Source organism: Trachurus trachurus (assembly GCF_905171665.1).
Source record: "Trachurus trachurus genome assembly, chromosome: 7".
NCBI classification, from domain to species: Eukaryota; Metazoa; Chordata; class Actinopteri; order Carangiformes; family Carangidae; genus Trachurus; species Trachurus trachurus.
In genome coordinates, this window is record NC_139901.1 from 27,649,171 (window position 1) to 27,667,073 (window position 17,903).

The 17,903-nt window shown below is 38.4% G+C and overlaps 1 protein-coding gene across 5 annotated transcripts in view; it reads left to right on the forward strand.

Moving 5' to 3' along the window:
- Positions 1-17,903, forward strand: part of LOC310988860 (membrane cofactor protein-like) — a 46,092-nt gene that overhangs the window by 1,061 nt on the left and 27,128 nt on the right. For 3 of the 5 annotated variants that reach the window (XM_083975659.1, XM_083975660.1, XM_083975661.1), the window contains exons 3-8: positions 3,166-3,345; positions 3,477-3,576; positions 3,736-3,815; positions 3,910-4,095; positions 4,213-4,392; positions 17,300-17,401. In XM_083975659.1, coding sequence (XP_083831785.1) covers positions 3,166-3,345; positions 3,477-3,576; positions 3,736-3,815; positions 3,910-4,095; positions 4,213-4,392; positions 17,300-17,401 — 828 coding nt within the window. Of the gene's footprint in view, positions 1-3,165; positions 3,346-3,476; positions 3,577-3,735; positions 3,816-3,909; positions 4,096-4,212; positions 4,393-14,272; positions 14,390-14,812; positions 14,917-15,028; positions 15,203-15,410; positions 15,511-15,703; positions 15,784-15,885; positions 16,066-16,182; positions 16,363-17,299; positions 17,402-17,903 lie in introns of those variants that run through there. The other 2 variants (XM_083975658.1, XM_083975657.1) reach the window with 2 other exon arrangements.

The window sequence follows — 17,903 nt, forward strand, 5'->3', positions numbered from 1 at the left end:
TGTAAGTTTAAAAAACAATCGACATATTAAAAAAATAAGATTTAAAAACACATTTGAGATACACACACAAATATTTTTCATTTTAAATATGTGCAATAGAAATTCACAAATGTATGTGCATGTGAAAGTATTTGCAATTTTCATGAAAGTATTTGCAATTTTCATGAAATATATACATATATAATACATATATTACATTCATTGATACATGAGCTGTCAAACCTGCATTTATTCAGATTCAAATTCAGATTCAGAATTACTTTATTGATCACCGGAGGGAAATTTTTCTTTGTTACAAACATTTCAAATTGTAGCGAAATCAACACAAAGTGACATACATACATAAATAAAATATTATAATAATATACTAATAATAATTCACATATGCACATGACCTTTTCAAAGTGCTTTTAATTTGTAAGCTCACAGGTAACTGGGAAAAACAGTTCAACTAATACAAATTGAAATAGCCACTGAATAAACTTTATGTCGAATCCGGTCGAATCTGAATCAAACCAAGGTGAGGAGCAATCACAAGACTTATGTTTCATTTTCAGTTGACTGCACTTTTTTTTTTTTTTAAGTATTTTTTTTGGCTTTATTGGATAGCACAGTGAGATAGATAGAGCAGGAAAGGAAAGGTCTGCCTGACGCGGGACTCGAACCGGGGCATACATGGGGCGGCCGCTTTAACCACTGCGCCATGCACTGCCCCCAGCTGACTGCACTTTAATAAAAAATAAACTTACTGAACAACATTAAACCACTTTCTCAAAAGCTGATTGTAAGAGCCATATTTGTATTGCGTACTATAGTTAGTAGTTTTCCTTTAAAATGTTAAGCAGCTTAAGGAGCAAGACAGTTTTTTGACAATACCTCAGAGTGAATCTTGTAACTTTGTTTTTGCTTTTTAAGTAAAGTTCTTTTTTGAACGGAGTTACTGCCTCGGAAGATTCCTTTTGTGTCAAGCTTATTGCCAAGAAGACTGCTTAATAGTAGTGGTAAAGCGGAGTACTGGAAGGAAGAAAGATTGCCGCTACACTGATATTAAAAGATAGTGATGGTAGATTCAAAATGAAGAGACGACTGCATCTAAACTTACGCATTAACTCTGTCAGCGATTCTTATTACGCCTGCAGCCATGTTGTTGTTTTTTAGGGTCCGGGCAGCGCAGCTGACAGGACACTATTGTATTCCTAGGAATTCTTCTTCTTCTTCTTCTTCTTCTTCTTCTTTCTTTCTTTCTTCTTCCAAGGAAGTCATACTTCCCATGGGCGAAAACTCACCAAACTTTGCACAAAGGTTCAGTCCCATGCCAGATTCACTCAACTCCAAGCACATGTGCCCCCCCCTCCTAGGGGGGGCACAATAAGCGTTTAAATTTAAAAACTTTAAAAATTCCTACCAAACCAACGGTAGATGCTACAGTGTTGAAACTTCACCACAATGTAGCCTCAATACTGCTGAAACTTTTGTCCACTTAAACTTATTACAAATTATGAAGTCCATCACTCTGTTTTTTTCAATAACTGTAAAACTTTTAAAATGTATCTCCTCCCACAATTTTTGCTCAATTGACACCAAACTTGCTACAGAGCATCTCCAGACTGTCCTCCACAAAACTTGTTTCTCGGATTTTTGATTAAGCAAAAATTGAGCCTACAGTGCATGAAAACGTTTGACTGTAAACACTACTGTAAACATATACCATCAAATTCTTGATAAATACATTTTCAATCTTCCTGAAAAAAAATGACAATATTCTGGAGTCATGGTTACTGAAGTTTGGCAAATATCAGAATTTTATCTCAAAAACTTAATTTTTGAGAACATTTTGAATTCTGCTCTCATGGGAACAACTGCAGTCAATGTGAGAGTGGAATTTATAAACATCAGATTTTCTCTTATGAAGCAAAACACTTATCATTAAAAACAAATCACCAACATTTCCATGCTGTCAAGATGCAATTTATGTATTATCAGATTTTTGTTTAGATAACTGAATTATTGACATTTTGACCATTTCATCACAACAGCTGCCCGGGCACTGACTCACCTGAGTGGATAAATGAAGCTACACAGCAGGTCTCACTACCAGCCAATTAGCTCAGCGAGTTAGGAGCTCGTTCTTGGTGTCAGAGGTTGTGAGTTCGAGACCCAGCAAGGGTGATGATGATGATGATGATGATGATGGATCAAAATGTCACATGTCCTTAAGCTGTTTTGCTGTCTAAATGCAATTTATGTATTAACAGATTTTTGTTTAGATAATAGAATTTCTGACTTTCTGAAATCTGCCTTGACAACAGCTGCCCGGGCACTGACTCCCTGAGTGGATAAATGAAGCTACACAGCAGGTCTCACTACCAGCCAATTAGCTCAGCGAATTAGGAGCTGGTTCTTGGTGTCAGAGGTTGTGAGTTCGAGACCCAGCAAGGGCGATGATGATGATGACAGATCAAAATGTCAGTTGACCTCAATATGAAACACAAGACAATTGTCCTAATGGTGGCATCACAGCAAGCCTCTAAATTAAAAAAAAAAAAAAAATAGCTTGGACTGGACCATGAGCGAAGGCTCCTAACATCTTAGACTCGTAGTTGATGTTTGACAAATACATATCATTATTTTACCTCAAAAACTGATTTTTCTTTTTACTGTGGTTTCAAATCTGCCTACACGACAGTGAATGGCTTACTCAATTTGTGAAGCCACTGTTGATCTGCCACTTGTCAATTAGCTCAGTGCGATAGACAATGGTCTTTGGTTCCCGAGGTTGTGGGTTCAATCCTCAACTGATGCAAATTGAACATTATAAGGTCAACTTTCTTGTCTTCCTATTCTCCTGTTTGTTGCTCAGAATTGCCTAAATTTGCCCAAAAGTAGCCCGGACCCGACCCATCGCTGCGCAGCAGCTATAATTTTATTCCTGTTTTCTCCCTTGTTGCCATAGTGAATCATAGTATCGGAGATCTATGATGATGGGGGATGAGGTAGAGATAATATACTAAGAGTCAACTGAAATAACTCCGATCAGCTGTTGTGGAACTGAAAACTCCAGAGTTTCACTTCTCAGAGTTCAGGGAAACTTAAACCTCCTTTCTGGAATAACCCTCTGATCTTTGAGTTTAAGCTGATTTTCTCTCTCTTTCGTTGCACCTCAAGACTGTGGCAGACCTGAGCTAACGGAGGGCATGGTTTTAAAGGGCGATGCCATTCTTCAGGAGACGTTCCAGGATGGATCTTCAGTTTCTCTTGGCTGTAATCCTGGTTACGTGTCTTCAGGGCCTCCAAGCCTCACTTGTAGAGGTGGCACATGGAGTACCCTGAGGATGACGTGCAAAAGTGAATATATAAAATGTATAAAAAATGTGTGACTGATGATGTCTAATGACAAGTCTGACAAGAAATGTATGTGTATTTTGAGTTGTCAGAAAAGAAAAACAGCCCTTGTAATGAGATCTCTATCCTTCCAGAGAGGAACTGTGGAGATGCTGCTGAAGTTATGAATGCCGCCATTGAATACCCTGAAGGGACAGAGTTTGGTGCTGTACTTCAGGTCATCTGCAACCCTGGGTTAGTAGCTAATGAACCAATAACTGGTGGTTTATGTTAATCTAATTCTAGTTCAAGTGAGTGGCCAGTAGAGCGTGCTTTCTTTTTGAGTGGTAAATGAAAGGACTAACACAGATCCTTCTTGAAGTTCTTCAAACATTGTTTGTTGTTGCTCATTAGTTACAGAAAAGTTGGAGGCAGTAAGGTCATGGCGTGTGGTGTGCAGGGGGGGTGGACTGGCAGGTTGCCTGTGTGTGAAGGTTGGTAATCTTGTTTGTCTTCAACAGAAAAAACTGCACAAAAAATCGAAAGAAGACAGTTTCCATTGTGAGCTGTGTTATTTCTGTTTTGCAGTGATCGTTTGTGAGGAAGTAGAAGTACCTCCGGTGGAAAATGCCAATGTGTCACCAGTGAAAGACTTCTATCCGTATGGAGATAGTATAAAGTACACTTGTCTTGGTGATTTCACACTCATTGGAGAAGCATCATTAACATGTTCAGACAATGGAACATTCACACCAAATCCTCCAGAGTGCAGACGTAAGAGCATTTAATGTGTTTTTCATCTCCACCTTTCTCAACATTTTCCAGTTATGGCTGATACTGAAGTAGGTTATTGTGGAGATCTGTATTAATTTGCAATTTCTTCTCCTGCAGGTGTTCAGTGTGATGAACCTGTTGTTAACAATGGTCATTGGTTTGGGGGAGCTCTGCCTCCTTATACATACTTGTCCACTGTGATGCTCAAGTGCAATGATGGATATAAGATGGAAGGAGAAGGGATCATTACATGTGAAAAAGATAATAACTGGTCACCTCGACTTCCAACGTGTAAACATGTCATAAATCCTGAACACTGACTGATGTACATCCTGCTTTGCCTGCATGCACTTTTTCTACTGATTTGTATGAAGCCTGTTTCCATTTCTGTTTAGCAGTGATTTCTTATGAGTACGTACCTCCGGTGGAAAATGCCAACATGTCACCAGTGAGAGATTTCTAGCAGTTGGAGGAGAACTGTTTTAAGGAACTAGGCTTTTAGTTGTCATGGCCATAACAAAAACACACACATAATGAAAAACCCACGTTATGAGCTGACATGCAGTTCACCTGTCTCAGTATGGTATCAGATTCAGATATGATATGAAAGACATATCAGCAGTTGCACACTATAAATGGTATATGGTGACATCTAGTGGATGTGTGGCCACCAGCACTTTACTCTGACACTTCTTTGCACTATAACCAAAAAAACAAACATAACCAAAGAATGTTGCATACATATCTGCACGTTCATATTGCAAATCCAGATATACCACACCCATACTTTGCACAGTATATATCCTTTTGCACTATACATATATTTTTTTAATATACTTTTATGTGTGTCATATATTTTTATATTGTGTGTACTTTTTTTTATATAAACTGCACTGTGAATGGAGAGAAACACAATTTCAATATCTGTATACCATGTAAATCATCTATAAAGCAGCATTGACAAATAACATTGACTTTGACATATATTTACCCTGTACACCAGAAAACAGACTTTTCAAATAACCCGGTCACTGCACAGTCTTCCGCCATTTCTGTTCTTTGTTTTACCCACTTTTTCTCCTTGCTAACACTCTGACAACTTCCACAAAGTATTCGCAAGTACCTGGATGATGTGACAAAATTTTTCCGCCCGCAATTTAACAAAATTTGATTGACTACGACACCTGTTCACATCCACTTGAGTTACATAGGCCTTCATTACAGCTCCTGTAGGTGACATTGATTAAGGCCGGCACTTCATACCTTGAAGACCCAGGGGGCTCCCCTCTGCAAAGGATACATTTCAAATAAATGTTAACATTACAGTAAGTGCAGCCTACTTGTGCAGCACGTCACAAAGTGAGTGTGAACTGGCTATAGCAACGTGTTGGCAACAACAGTAACCCACAATGCAACTGTCAGGAAGCTACAGCCACCACAGTCCACCTCTTGTGTTTCCTGAGTGCTGATTATTGTTTGTGAGATTTCATACTCTTACCTCTGAAAACATGGACATGAAGATATTGCCTCTAATTTTGCTTTTCCACAGTGAGTGAACTATACTTTACTACCAATTATAGTATCATATCTACAGACCATATCTTGTAAATAACTGTGTTAACAAGTTACAATGTTCAAATCAGATTGATATTGTATTAGTAGGGAGGTTAAGCGACTTTTGACTTCAAGTCATGATGCAAAGGTCCCCTTTGGCATGGAAGTACCTTAGGGTCATACAAATAAATCTATCCTAAGATACAGTACAAGTGAGATCACACTTTGTATCCGAAATAAACACATTTTTAAAATGCCTTTTTTTAATTGAGAAAACGCATGCTAAAAGCACATTCCATTTAGAATCCACTATGAACTACAATGACTTCAGCTCCTGGATGTTATTTATAGCTTATTAGTAACATGATTGCAATATTTCAGGATTGTTTCTCAGTTTAAATGATGAACAGGGATCTAATGCTTTTAATCTGTAGGGCGAACTCACATAAGAAGCATAAAGTCCAGTCATGACATTACATTATGGCTAATTTGAAATAAGAAATAAAGATACTGTAACATCGTGAGATTGATAAGATGAGCATTAACAAGCATTCACAAAAGAAAAAATCTACCAAAATAATGAAGCTTACCAGTTTCAGCATTACTCTGAGAGAGGATCTTAGCCAGCTATACTGCGCAGGTGAAATAAGTCGGTCCTAATCATATGCTTTATGTGGGAGCTGCAAACCTAAACTTCCCTATATGTACATAAAAGCTGAACATTGCTTATTAAGGGCGCTCTACACTAAAATTTGTTAGTTTACTTTAGGAGCACAATGTAAAATGATTTCAGTATCAGGTTATATAAGCCTTAAATAATGTAGAGGGTCCAATGTGACCCATTTTTACATTTGAGAACAGTAAAAACATTTTTCCTTTGACTTTAAGTTGACTTCTAATATGACCCAGAATGGGTCAAACACATGTCATACATGTAAATTCAACTTTTTGAAATCAACAGCAGTAAGTAGTTATAGGTAGGCCTATATTTTGACCAACACAATATTTGGCTAATTGGTCTTTCCTGACACCACTGTGGTATGAATTAGGCTACATCTTATTATTTAACTACTTGTAGGCTATATTTGTTGCACTCCTTCTGATGTTCAACAAATCAGTATCAGTATAGTTTTATTAATGTTTTTACATTAATAAAACCCAATATCCTGTCACACAATTAGCTCCATGTTGTCATAGAAGCTGTAGATCTCATCCAGGAGCTGAAGGCATTAGGCATTAGGGGATCTGCCTGAGTTAAATAGAATGTGCTTTTAGCATGCGTTTTCTCAATTAAAAAAAGGCATTTTAAAAACGCGTTTATTTCGGATACAAAGTGTGATCTCACTTGTGTCTTAGGATAAATGTATTTGTTTGACCCTAAGGTACTTCCATGCCAAAGGGGACCTTTGCATCATGACTTGAAGTCAAAGGCCTATTTTTTGGGCTTAACCTCCCTACTATATTGAGAAGGAAAGAATCACCTTGTGTGTCTGGACTGTCTTTCAGCAAGTCTCCAGCTCCAGTGTGATAAAACAAAGATCACAGCACACATCAGAGGTGAATTCATTCTCAGCTGCAGCTATGACACAAGGCACTACCTGTACAGTAAAAAGTACTGGTGCCGAGGAGACTCCAGAAGTACCTGTGGGATTATGGCGGACTCAGATCACTTTGGTAAAACCAGTCAAAGGTTTCAGGTAATAGATGCAAGAAGAAGAGGGCTGTTTGTTAAAGGCACAAACCTCCAATATGATGACTCTGGACTGTACTGGGTCGGGATCGATAAAATACACGCTGACATCATGACCTTAGTTGATGTTAGTGTCACTGATGGTAAGAAATAACAGACTCTTTAAATGATTAGATTGGAAAATATGCATGGATAATATTATGCATGTCAAGCTGAATGGTTTTAAATATCATGTTTGCTTCTTTGTGGCAGCTCCAGTTTCTAAACCCAGACTCTGGCCCCTGAGCTCTCTGGTTGGGGGTCCAACATGCTGGGGGCAGCGTGTGACCGTGCGCTGTGGTTGCACAGAAGGTTCCAGCATTCGTTATGCCTGGTATCAACGCACTAACCACGAAGACTTGCATCTTCACTCGTCTTCAGACTTGCACCTAGACTGCACCACAGTGGAAAAAGACAGCGGCTACTACTGCACTGCCAGTAACGACATCAGCAAACAGGAGAGTGAGATCATCTCTGTGCAGGTTCTGTTTCCTGCAGACACTGACTGCATTTATGTCATTAAAATGCAAGGTAAGAATAACAGATGGGATGTTGTTTTACTGATACCTCCAAAATATATCATAACACTGCAATAACATCTTAACCCTCTGAATTTTGATTTTAAGGAGAAATATTTAACCCCAGTTTCTGGGAGCTTAGCAATCACTGATGTATCAATCAGAATGCATAATGTTCCTGCATCCATTTCCTGTGTGGACTAATAGATATAGTAGAGCATCCCACCACATCTCCACCCATTTGTATCTTATTGTCCAAATAAATTTCAACTTCAACTTAAATTCAACTGCACAAAGTTGCCCAGAGGGAGCGGAAGAAAATCTACCAGTACATTTTTAGTATACAAACATAAACAGAAAGTGTCTTTAATTTCGAGATTGTTATTCAAATTTAAAACATGTTGTGTTTAAATGATAGCCTAATTATTCACATTGTTTGCTGGTACTGTGTACATCTAGTATGAGTTCCGGTTAGGACAGCTCTACCTCCAAATAAAAGGTCAAACACACTTAAGCCCCACATTTCATTGGTCCCAGACTTGACCAGGTCAAGAAGAGGTAATGTAGGCACCAAAAAAAGTGGTTTGTAGACGGACAGAGGGCAACACCATGTCATAGAGGGGCACAACAATAGGTAACAATAGGTAAATATTTGTTAGATGTTAATCATTTTCAGGGTTGTTTGTTTTGCCCACTCTCCTGCATTATGCAAGAAAGTGTGTGCACTTCAAAGTGCTGTTACCACTATGCATGGTCAGAGTGGTTATACCATATTATATAATCAGTCTTTGACAGTTCGCTGTGGGTTTCAAGTTAAGTAAAGCTGCACTTGCATAAGATAAGGATAAGATTCAATATAAATATTGCAATACAGTATATCCGTATTTTCTTACACCTCTACAGAAGACATTGTCATCACAAGTTTCATAGTTTAGTTTGAAAAATGCATAATGTGCATTTGAATATATTTTACCCCTTTACTGTTTTGTTTATTGACAGAATCTGGTGTGTTGATTGTGGAGATAGAGAAATTATAGGATTTTATAAGTTTTGTTTTATAAGCAGAATGTCTCCCCTTGAAGGAACAGGTTGATCTGTTTGTGTTATTGATTATTCAAGCCTAACAGATAAACAATGCCTGTGTCTGTATTGATTAATGATATGGTTCAATAATTGAAACAGTGAGAGAGACTATTGTTTGCAGTAGTAATATAATAGGTTATGATTTTATTCTGATGGATTTCTGATGTCACTTTGAAGAAAGGTCTAAAAGAGTCATTGATTTTGGAGGTTTTAGTGTTGCATTTAGTTATTCTCAGTTTCTTTCTTTTTGTGTGAGTTGTGCTGTAGGATATTTTTCTTCTCTGACTACTTTCCTCTACATTTCCCATAGTGTGCATACTGATGTGCCCATTCTTGTAAAGCCCCATCTAGTGGAAGGGTGGGGTAGGTGTTCATGTTTATGGGAGCATGACCAAAGTTATTGGTGCTGTTTCGTGTTGGTTGGGTCAGTTGTTCTGTGAGTGACACCGCTGTTAACCAAGACAAAGTCTGTACAACCACATGATTCATGGCACAGTGATTGATATGAGCATTCTTTATTACTGAGATTCATCTCATGACCTGCGTTTTATAACTTCAGTTCAGCTGTAGGGGGAGTAGTAAACAAGCAAAGTCCAACAAAGCCTTGTGTGTGTATGTGTGTGTGTCAGTGTGAACCAGTGTGAACATTCTTCAGATTTGCTCTCTTGGATGTGGCTGGGCAATTGTGTTTCTTCAGTAGAAACACAATCATTGTGACACCATCCTTTTGCCTCAGGATGCTGATGTCACTATCAACACAATGTTGGTGACTTCTTTTTCCGAAACACCCATCTATTTCTTCACTGCCTTATGTAAATATGTTGTCATGATACCATTACATGGGTCTTTATTTCCATTCATATGTTGCGTAAAAGACCTTTAATACCAGCAATAGTTGATTATCGTGTAGTAAATTAACATTTGCTGATATAGTACATTGTTGTTTTCCATTATCCCTTTGTGTCAGAATTGGTTTTGATGACCGTCTCTTGTTATTCTAAAAAAATGAAACTTTTTTTATTATCACATATTTTTATAATCAACATTCTGTGTACAATGTGCTGCTTTCAGAGTTGTTATGAAATCTCTTTCACAAGGTCTCATAAATGAATAGCACTTGACTTACTTTATTGTTCCTCATCAGGCCAACCCATTTATGACTGCGCTGGCAGAATGAGCACCACTGTGGCCCAAACACCAACACCGACGACCTGCCAAGCCCCCACGGACGACGCCACCCACACTGACGCCGAAAACCAGTCTTTACAGAGCAATCAAACTCATTACAATTTGTTTTTGAACAGGTTACTACGCATAATGTTTTAGTCAGCTGAAAGAGCTGAAATGAGACTTATTCATAAATTTGTCTATTGACATGTTGCCTAAAAAAATAACCAATCTTATCTTCGTTTTCTCAGGGCGTGGACTGGGGTGCCACTTTGGTATGCTCTGCTGCGTTGGGCTTCTTTTGCACTTTTGCTGATTTGTCCGTGCATAGTTGTCAAATGTGCAAAGAGAAGACGCAGACGACACACCAAGAAGAAGAAGAGGAGGAGGAAGGTCCATTTCAAGCAATTGCCCCATTTAGCTGAGTGAGCTTTATTTCACAGTTCCTTGGGAGTCATAAAAAACCTGTGACATTTGTTTTGTGGCTTTATTGTTTACCAAAGGTCTGTGGTATCAAGAGGAGAGTGTGTCAGCAGCACGTTTATGGTAGATGTCTCATTGCAGTGTTTATCGAAACAGATTTCTATCAAATGCCAGTACCTAAACATACACATACTAATCTTCCAAGGCCCCTGTTCTGTTCAGCTGGGAATTATGTCCATAAAAGTACTGGTGAAAACGGAAGTGAGGCATTTTTTCTCTGGGGATTATTTTCATTCCATTCTTTGAACAGGAAAATGTGACATCGGGGCGTGCTTTGGGACTTGTCATACAGGAAATCCAAGCCCGTGGACCATGAACAATGCGTTTCTTATTTCCAGACCAGACCCACTAGATTTTTATGAAATTAGTAGAAGTTATTGATTTTTAACATGTGGGTTTTTACTTTGATACATGAGTATCTGCAGACTTGCTCTTGTTTTTTTTGTGTTATTAATTCTTTGTTCACTTCTATACATACACATGTGCCCCCACACAGACACACACATACACTCTTTCTTCCATGTTGCCTGTGTATATTCATTTTTGTACTTGTGGCATTAGTTCACTCACCACGGAATCGAGTTGAGAATTATAGATCATATACTTTTACTGAATTTCAAGGTGCGTCTTTTTTTATGTAAAGCTGATTGTTGTTCCATTGTGGTTGTTCAATTTAGCAGGATATGGAAATTTCAGAATGAGTGATGCCAGCCATGAACAAATATGGTTTCATCAGACTGTAAACTGAAACAAATACCTCACCCACATATTGGTAACTAACCTCTTGTATGAACAATGGATCAGTGATGAGCTGTTTCAAAAAGAGGAACTAGTCACAAGATGAGTTGTCTGACGTTGACAGAGGAATATCTTTAGTTGTTGACACAGTGTATGATAACAGCCTCCAGAAAGCAGAGATATCTTCCTTCAACTCATGAGAACAGTTAGCTAATTGAATGTCATGTTTGAAATTATAATTTAAACCACTTGCAATTATCACATCATTTAATTTACATTGCAAATTTTAAGTTAGACAGGCTGTGCTTTCACATAGCCTTGCTGTTCTGTATACACTGTCCATAAGTATAAGCTGTCTATCCATAACTGACTTTTTTGTGTGTGTGTGTGTGTGTGGAGGGGGGGGGGGCTGGCTACGTTACCCACACATTTAGCTGTGTTGCTGATTCCACTGATGCAGGATCCTTACAAGTTGTACCTTATTGTAAAGGTGACTAATCAGGCTTTCCAATGATATAAAACACAACACCAATTGGTATTATTACAGGGGAGAAATGATTGACTGAAATAACATTTCCGACCTTCTTTTGAGGAGTATAGAGATAGATAGATAGATAGATAGATAGATAGATAGATAGATAGATAGATAGATAGATAGATAGATAGATAGATAGATAGATAGCCAGCCAATATCAACAGAGGTGCCATGTCAGTTTTGTAACAGCAGGACATGCCACCCAAAGCTTCCCACCACAGGACAGAACATCGGCCCTGACCCCATGCAGGCAAAGATTGTTCAATGACAGCAGACGTTGACAAGCAGCTATGTTATGATCATCCTGTGGTCGACAATGGAGAAGTGTGTCCTGTTAGTCGACCTGACCGTGACCGAGGGAATGCCAGGGCAGGAGAGCAAAAACGTACCCAGTTGCAGTAAATCTATACCAACCGCTTCTTGAGAGACAAGCTGGCTTCATGTCAGCAAAGCTCAAGAAGGTCATAAAAGAGGTCTCAGGGGAAGCAGAGAGGGAAAGCTTCTTGCTCCAGATGAGGAGAAATGATCGGAGTTTGGGAAATCGAGAGGCCACGTGTTGACCTGTCTATTGAAATCCAGCTGCAGGGAGTGGCAGGGAGACATCCCTGGCTGCTGCCCCACCATCATGGAATGTTCTGGCAATTACGTAAAGGGGCAAAACATCAGTGAGAGATGGCTCCCAACTTAGATAGATATTGATATAATAGATAGATATTCCAAAAAGGCCCCAAAACACCACTTACCTCTATGGTTTTAAAGTTTATATTTCTGATTTTCTGTAATTTGTTGAAGTACAAGGGCATCATATCCACCACATAGGCCTTTTGACCCTTTTTGGGTTGGGTCATCTTACATCATTGTTGAGGAATGCTTTGTTTCCACACCCTCCATTGATAGAACAGAAATATAAACTTGTGATACAATCATTCATAGATCAAAAGAGGGCACATTTTGCAGAGCGGCCTTCTGCTTGTCCCCTCAGGTTTTTTGTAATGTTATGGTAATGTGTACCGACAACAGACACAGATGTATGATATGGCATAAACAGACCCAACAGCTCTAAATAGCTGCCTGTTCTTCTAGGTACAGGACAGGCAGCAGCGTACACCAATGCATTTCAAAACTTACATATGACTTCCAAATCAAGTCAAGGCCCATTGACTTGTCAGCCTATTTAAATTCCACAGATAAGTACAAGGTATTTGATATGGTTTCTTTTCTTTTCTTTAAGGTTGTGATTTTCCTCACATTCTTTATTCTTTGTTGGGCAGAAAATACAATAGAATACACAAACAAACTCAACTTGTATACAGCTTCATGTATGATTTGTGTATATTTATATGAAATGTATTTTTAGTGGCAATGGTAACTTGCGGTACTGTACAGCGTACTTCCTCCCATTCTTCGTCTGTCTTTTAATTTTCTTAATTCTCATATGGACTATGTTTCTGAAATAAATAATTCCATTCTTAATGATAATACAAAATAATAAACTTTATTTCTATACTCTTCAACAGTGTTACAAAGTTATTTAGAACACACAGCAATATAAAAAAAAAAGTACAGAAAATTAAGACAGTGTGAAAAGACAAGATGAGACAAGACTAGACAAGATTGCATTGCATTGCATTGCCCATTTTTACAGTTTGACTCACATGACTTTTTTTACATAGCAGGTATAACAACAAGCCTGTGCCATTACACCCTCACATTGACTGAGAAAAAACTCCCAAGAAATGAATAACTAAATTAGCCTAACGATTTAAAAAAGTGTAAAAGAAGGAAGAATGATTGAGACCAGAACACTCCCAGTGGGGAAAAATAGCATTATGAAGATTTCTTTTCTTCTTCTTTTTTTTTAAAACCTTTATTAGAAATTGTTTCATAGGAAGCTTACAAAATGCAGAGCTTCAACAAAACATTTCACATACATTTTATCCTTGTTCACAGTTATTATTAACACTTCTGGTCGATTTTTGGTTAGGCTTCTGTTTGAGTTGAGCTCATTGTAAAAAGCAACGAAAGAGGGTTTTAGTGTAAACCTTATACAGTCTATGGTGTAAACCTACATTTATGAAATAATTGCCATTAGTATGTTGAGGTTAATGATAATATATGTTTCACTGGGCTTTTCCTTATTAAAATTGTATATATTTATATATTAAAATTATCAAAGAGTCCAAACAGCACTTCCCTTACAAACAACTTCAATTCTTTATCAAGACTTAGCATTAAATGTCAATCCATAGACTTTGGACAAGTCTAAAATTTCACAAAAATGTGAGACGTTACGACATTACGTCACCGAGACGTTACGAGATTGCGTCACAGTTTCCGTGGAACTGCAACGCGACGTCAGGGCCACGCCCACCACCGACCAGAAGGAAGGAGCAGCAGCAACACAACCCAAAGAAACACACATTTCACCATTTTAGAGGCAACGGCGGCGGTGGTCAGTGGTTGTGTAGGTTCCCAGCTTTTCGGTAGGTAAGTAACACGCCATGTCTTTCACTGTTTCTAAACTAACCAGAAACGGAACAGCGATAGCACACCAAACAACGCTGCCAACTTCATTTACGACGAATCTGCTAAATTAAGTTAGCATTGGCACGTTAGCTCACCTGCTCGACTCGACATAACGTTAACGTTACATGACTAATCAAGTTTTGCTCGTTGCTTTTCTAAACTGCGTGACAAAGGAGGCTAAGCGCATTTAGTCTTGCTCGGTTTGACTCTTAACGACTAAATATCAGTCGTTAATTGTCCCAAACTGGTGTAATGTTTATCATTTAGTTTGCTTAGAGAAAACGAATTCAGCTGTATTTCCGGTAACCGTTAACACCTGTATGTTGGAGTCTCGTTTGTTTTGAATCTTCATTAACATTAATACTGGTATCTTTGTACTTGAAGTTTATTTTTCTTCACAAGAGGCGACTCATTGAACGATCCCGTCATCATGGGTGTCGCTCACTTCCTGCTGCTGTGCTCTCTCTCCCTGATCGTTACTGCGCAAGGTGAGTGGCACATGTGGGATAAGCTCATTGTGGCATGTTTTATGTGGTAAACAACACAAGCTGGTCTGTGAGCCTAAGCTGATTTTCTCTCTCTATTCAGTTGCACCTCAAGACTGTAGCAGACCTGTGTTAGGGGAGAACATGGTTTTGAAGGACCCTGGACAGGGGACATTCCCGGAAGGATCTTCAGTTACTGTTGAATGTGATCCTGGTTACCTGGGTTCAGGACCTTCAAGCCTCACTTGTACAGGAGGCACATGGAGTACCCTGAGGAAGGAATGCAATAGTGAGTATAAACACTTGATTTTTTCAAGGTGGCAATCTTTCAAAACAGTGCAGTCTGGATATGGAAACTTGTGATAAATAATCTCATATCAGCAAGTGAGAAATGTGTGACTGGTAATGTCTGGTGACAAGTCTGACAGGTAATGAGTGTGTATTTTCACCTAATGGGTTCAAATAAGCCCTTTTTAATGAGATTTCTCTCTTTCCAGAGAGGAACTGTGGTAGTGCTGATCCTGTTCTGAATGGTGACGTTGATTACCCTGAAGGGACGCTGTTTGGTGCTGTGCTTCAGGTCACCTGCAAGCCTGGGTTAGTAATGAACGAATAACTGGTGGTTTATGTTTGGTTAGTTTCTAATATGCAGTTGAATGCAAAGGAATCAGCAAATTGTAGTTTAAGTGAATGGTCAGTAGGATGTGCGTTGTTTTTGAGCGTTAAATGAAAGGACTAACACAGATTCCCCTCATGACATTAGTTGTTGATGTTTGTTGTTGCTCATTAGTTTCATGAAAGTTGGAGGCAGTAGGGTCATCTCGTGTGGTGTGCAGGGGGGGTGGACTGGCAGGTTGCCTGCATGTGAAGGTTGGTAATCTTTACATGTTCAACAGCAAAATCTGCACAATAGACTTTTTAAAAACCAAAAGAAGCCAGTTTCCATTCTGACGTGCCATTTCTGTTTTGCAGCGGCTGTTTGTGAGGAGGTACCTCCGGTTGAACATGCCAGTGTGTCACCATCGAAAGAATCCTATCGGTATAGAGATAGTATAAAGTACACTTGTCTTGGTGATTACACACTCATTGGAGATGCATCATTAACATGTTCAGACAATGGAACATTCACACCAAATCCTCCAGAGTGCAGACGTAAGTTAATTTAATGTGTTTTTCATCTCCACCTTTCTCAACATTTTCCAGTTATGTCTGATACTGAAGTAGGTTATTGTGGAGATCTGTATTAATTTGCAATTTCTTCTCCTGCAGGTGTTCAGTGTGACGAACCTGTTGTTAAAAATGGTCAGTGGGTTCAGGGAGCTCGACCTCCTTATAAATACCAGTTTACTGTGACATACAAGTGCGATGATGGATATAAGATGGATGGAGAAGGTACCATTACGTGTGGAAAAGATAATAACTGGTCACCTCGACTTCCAACATGTAAACGTAAGTCATAATTCAAGAATACATCTACAAATAATATTGAACCTGCTTCTCATGCATGGCCTTTTATACTAATTTGTATGTAAATGAGTCTGGAAGTTGTTTATAACGCCACCAAAATTTAAAAATATTTTCACTCTGACTCAAAAATCTCTTATTTAGATTTGGACAAAACTACTGCTATGATTTGAAAGCCTTGTCTTATAATGCTCTTTTGACCAAATCAATTTCACAAAGCAATCATCAAAAATCTAGCCTTTGGTACTGTATATAAGGCAGTGGGGGCCCCTGTCGCATCATAACAAATCAAACACACGTGGGTCAGTGACAAATCTGTTGGCAAGATAAGCAATTCAGAAATATCTAAAAATTGTTTTAAAAAAAATTCATGTTGATTTTATGTCATTTGAAATGACATTTTTAACCTTTTTTTAAAAACACAAGTCAGACTGAAAATGCCAAAGGGTGTAACCACAAAAGAATGATAAATATTAAATATGTTACCCACATACAGTGGATTCAAGTGTACTTTAAAAATATGATTTCATCCGAAAACATTAAATTGAAATAGATTTGTTTTCTAGATATTTAGTTTTAAATGCATTTTGCATAACACTGTGCAGGACATATCCTAAAAACAAAAAGGTTTTCTTCTAAATAATGTGAAAAATTTGTGCTGTATTGGAAAAGTGAATTACATTTATTCCACATTTGAGTCCAGATTTATTTTCCTGAATGTAGTCAGATTTTCATGGAAAAAGATTGACATTGGGTTGCATCTTGTCACTGGCCCACCTACACATCAAACAAAACAAATTGCAGCTACTTTCTACAGCTCTTAAATCATGCATTAGTTTGTAAGCTACTGCATGAGTTTGATCTTGGCACATCCCTGATGTCATTGTCACTATCCTCATTCCTCCTTTTCATGTTTTTCCAGTAATTCCAACCACACCTAAAGCTACTACTACCACTACAACTCCCTCCACCACCACCACCACTACCCCCACCACTACCCCCACCTCACCAAAGAAACCAGAAGGTAGTGTGCATTTCAGTGCACGACAGCATGTGAAATTTGTTTTGGCCAAAAAAACTCTTCAGGGCAACACCCACTAATACTTTGTTGGAAGTATAAACAAGGCTTCATGTTCTGCTCATGCTTGCTCCTTGCTAATTTCATTTTTGAGTGATATGACAATGATGGTGATATGTCAGAGCGGTTTACCGTTTAACACAACTGCTGACTCTATTTTTTTTTTAATTATTGTAATTTTTCTGCATGAATGTGATGTTATATTTTACCTAAAGCATTTCGGTACAATGCAAACATTGAAGTGTTTTTGTGATTCTGTGAGTGAGTTTTCTCAGGCTCATCTGTTGCTTATTTATTCATTAGATTAGCTTGAAACTCGGACTGAGCATCCAAGAAACCCTGAAGGTTTCTCAAATATTGTGTGTGTAAAGGAAACACACTTTCTTTACAGCAGCTGAAACTCACTTTACCTACACCTCAGTAACATTTCCTTATTAAGTTGCGCCAC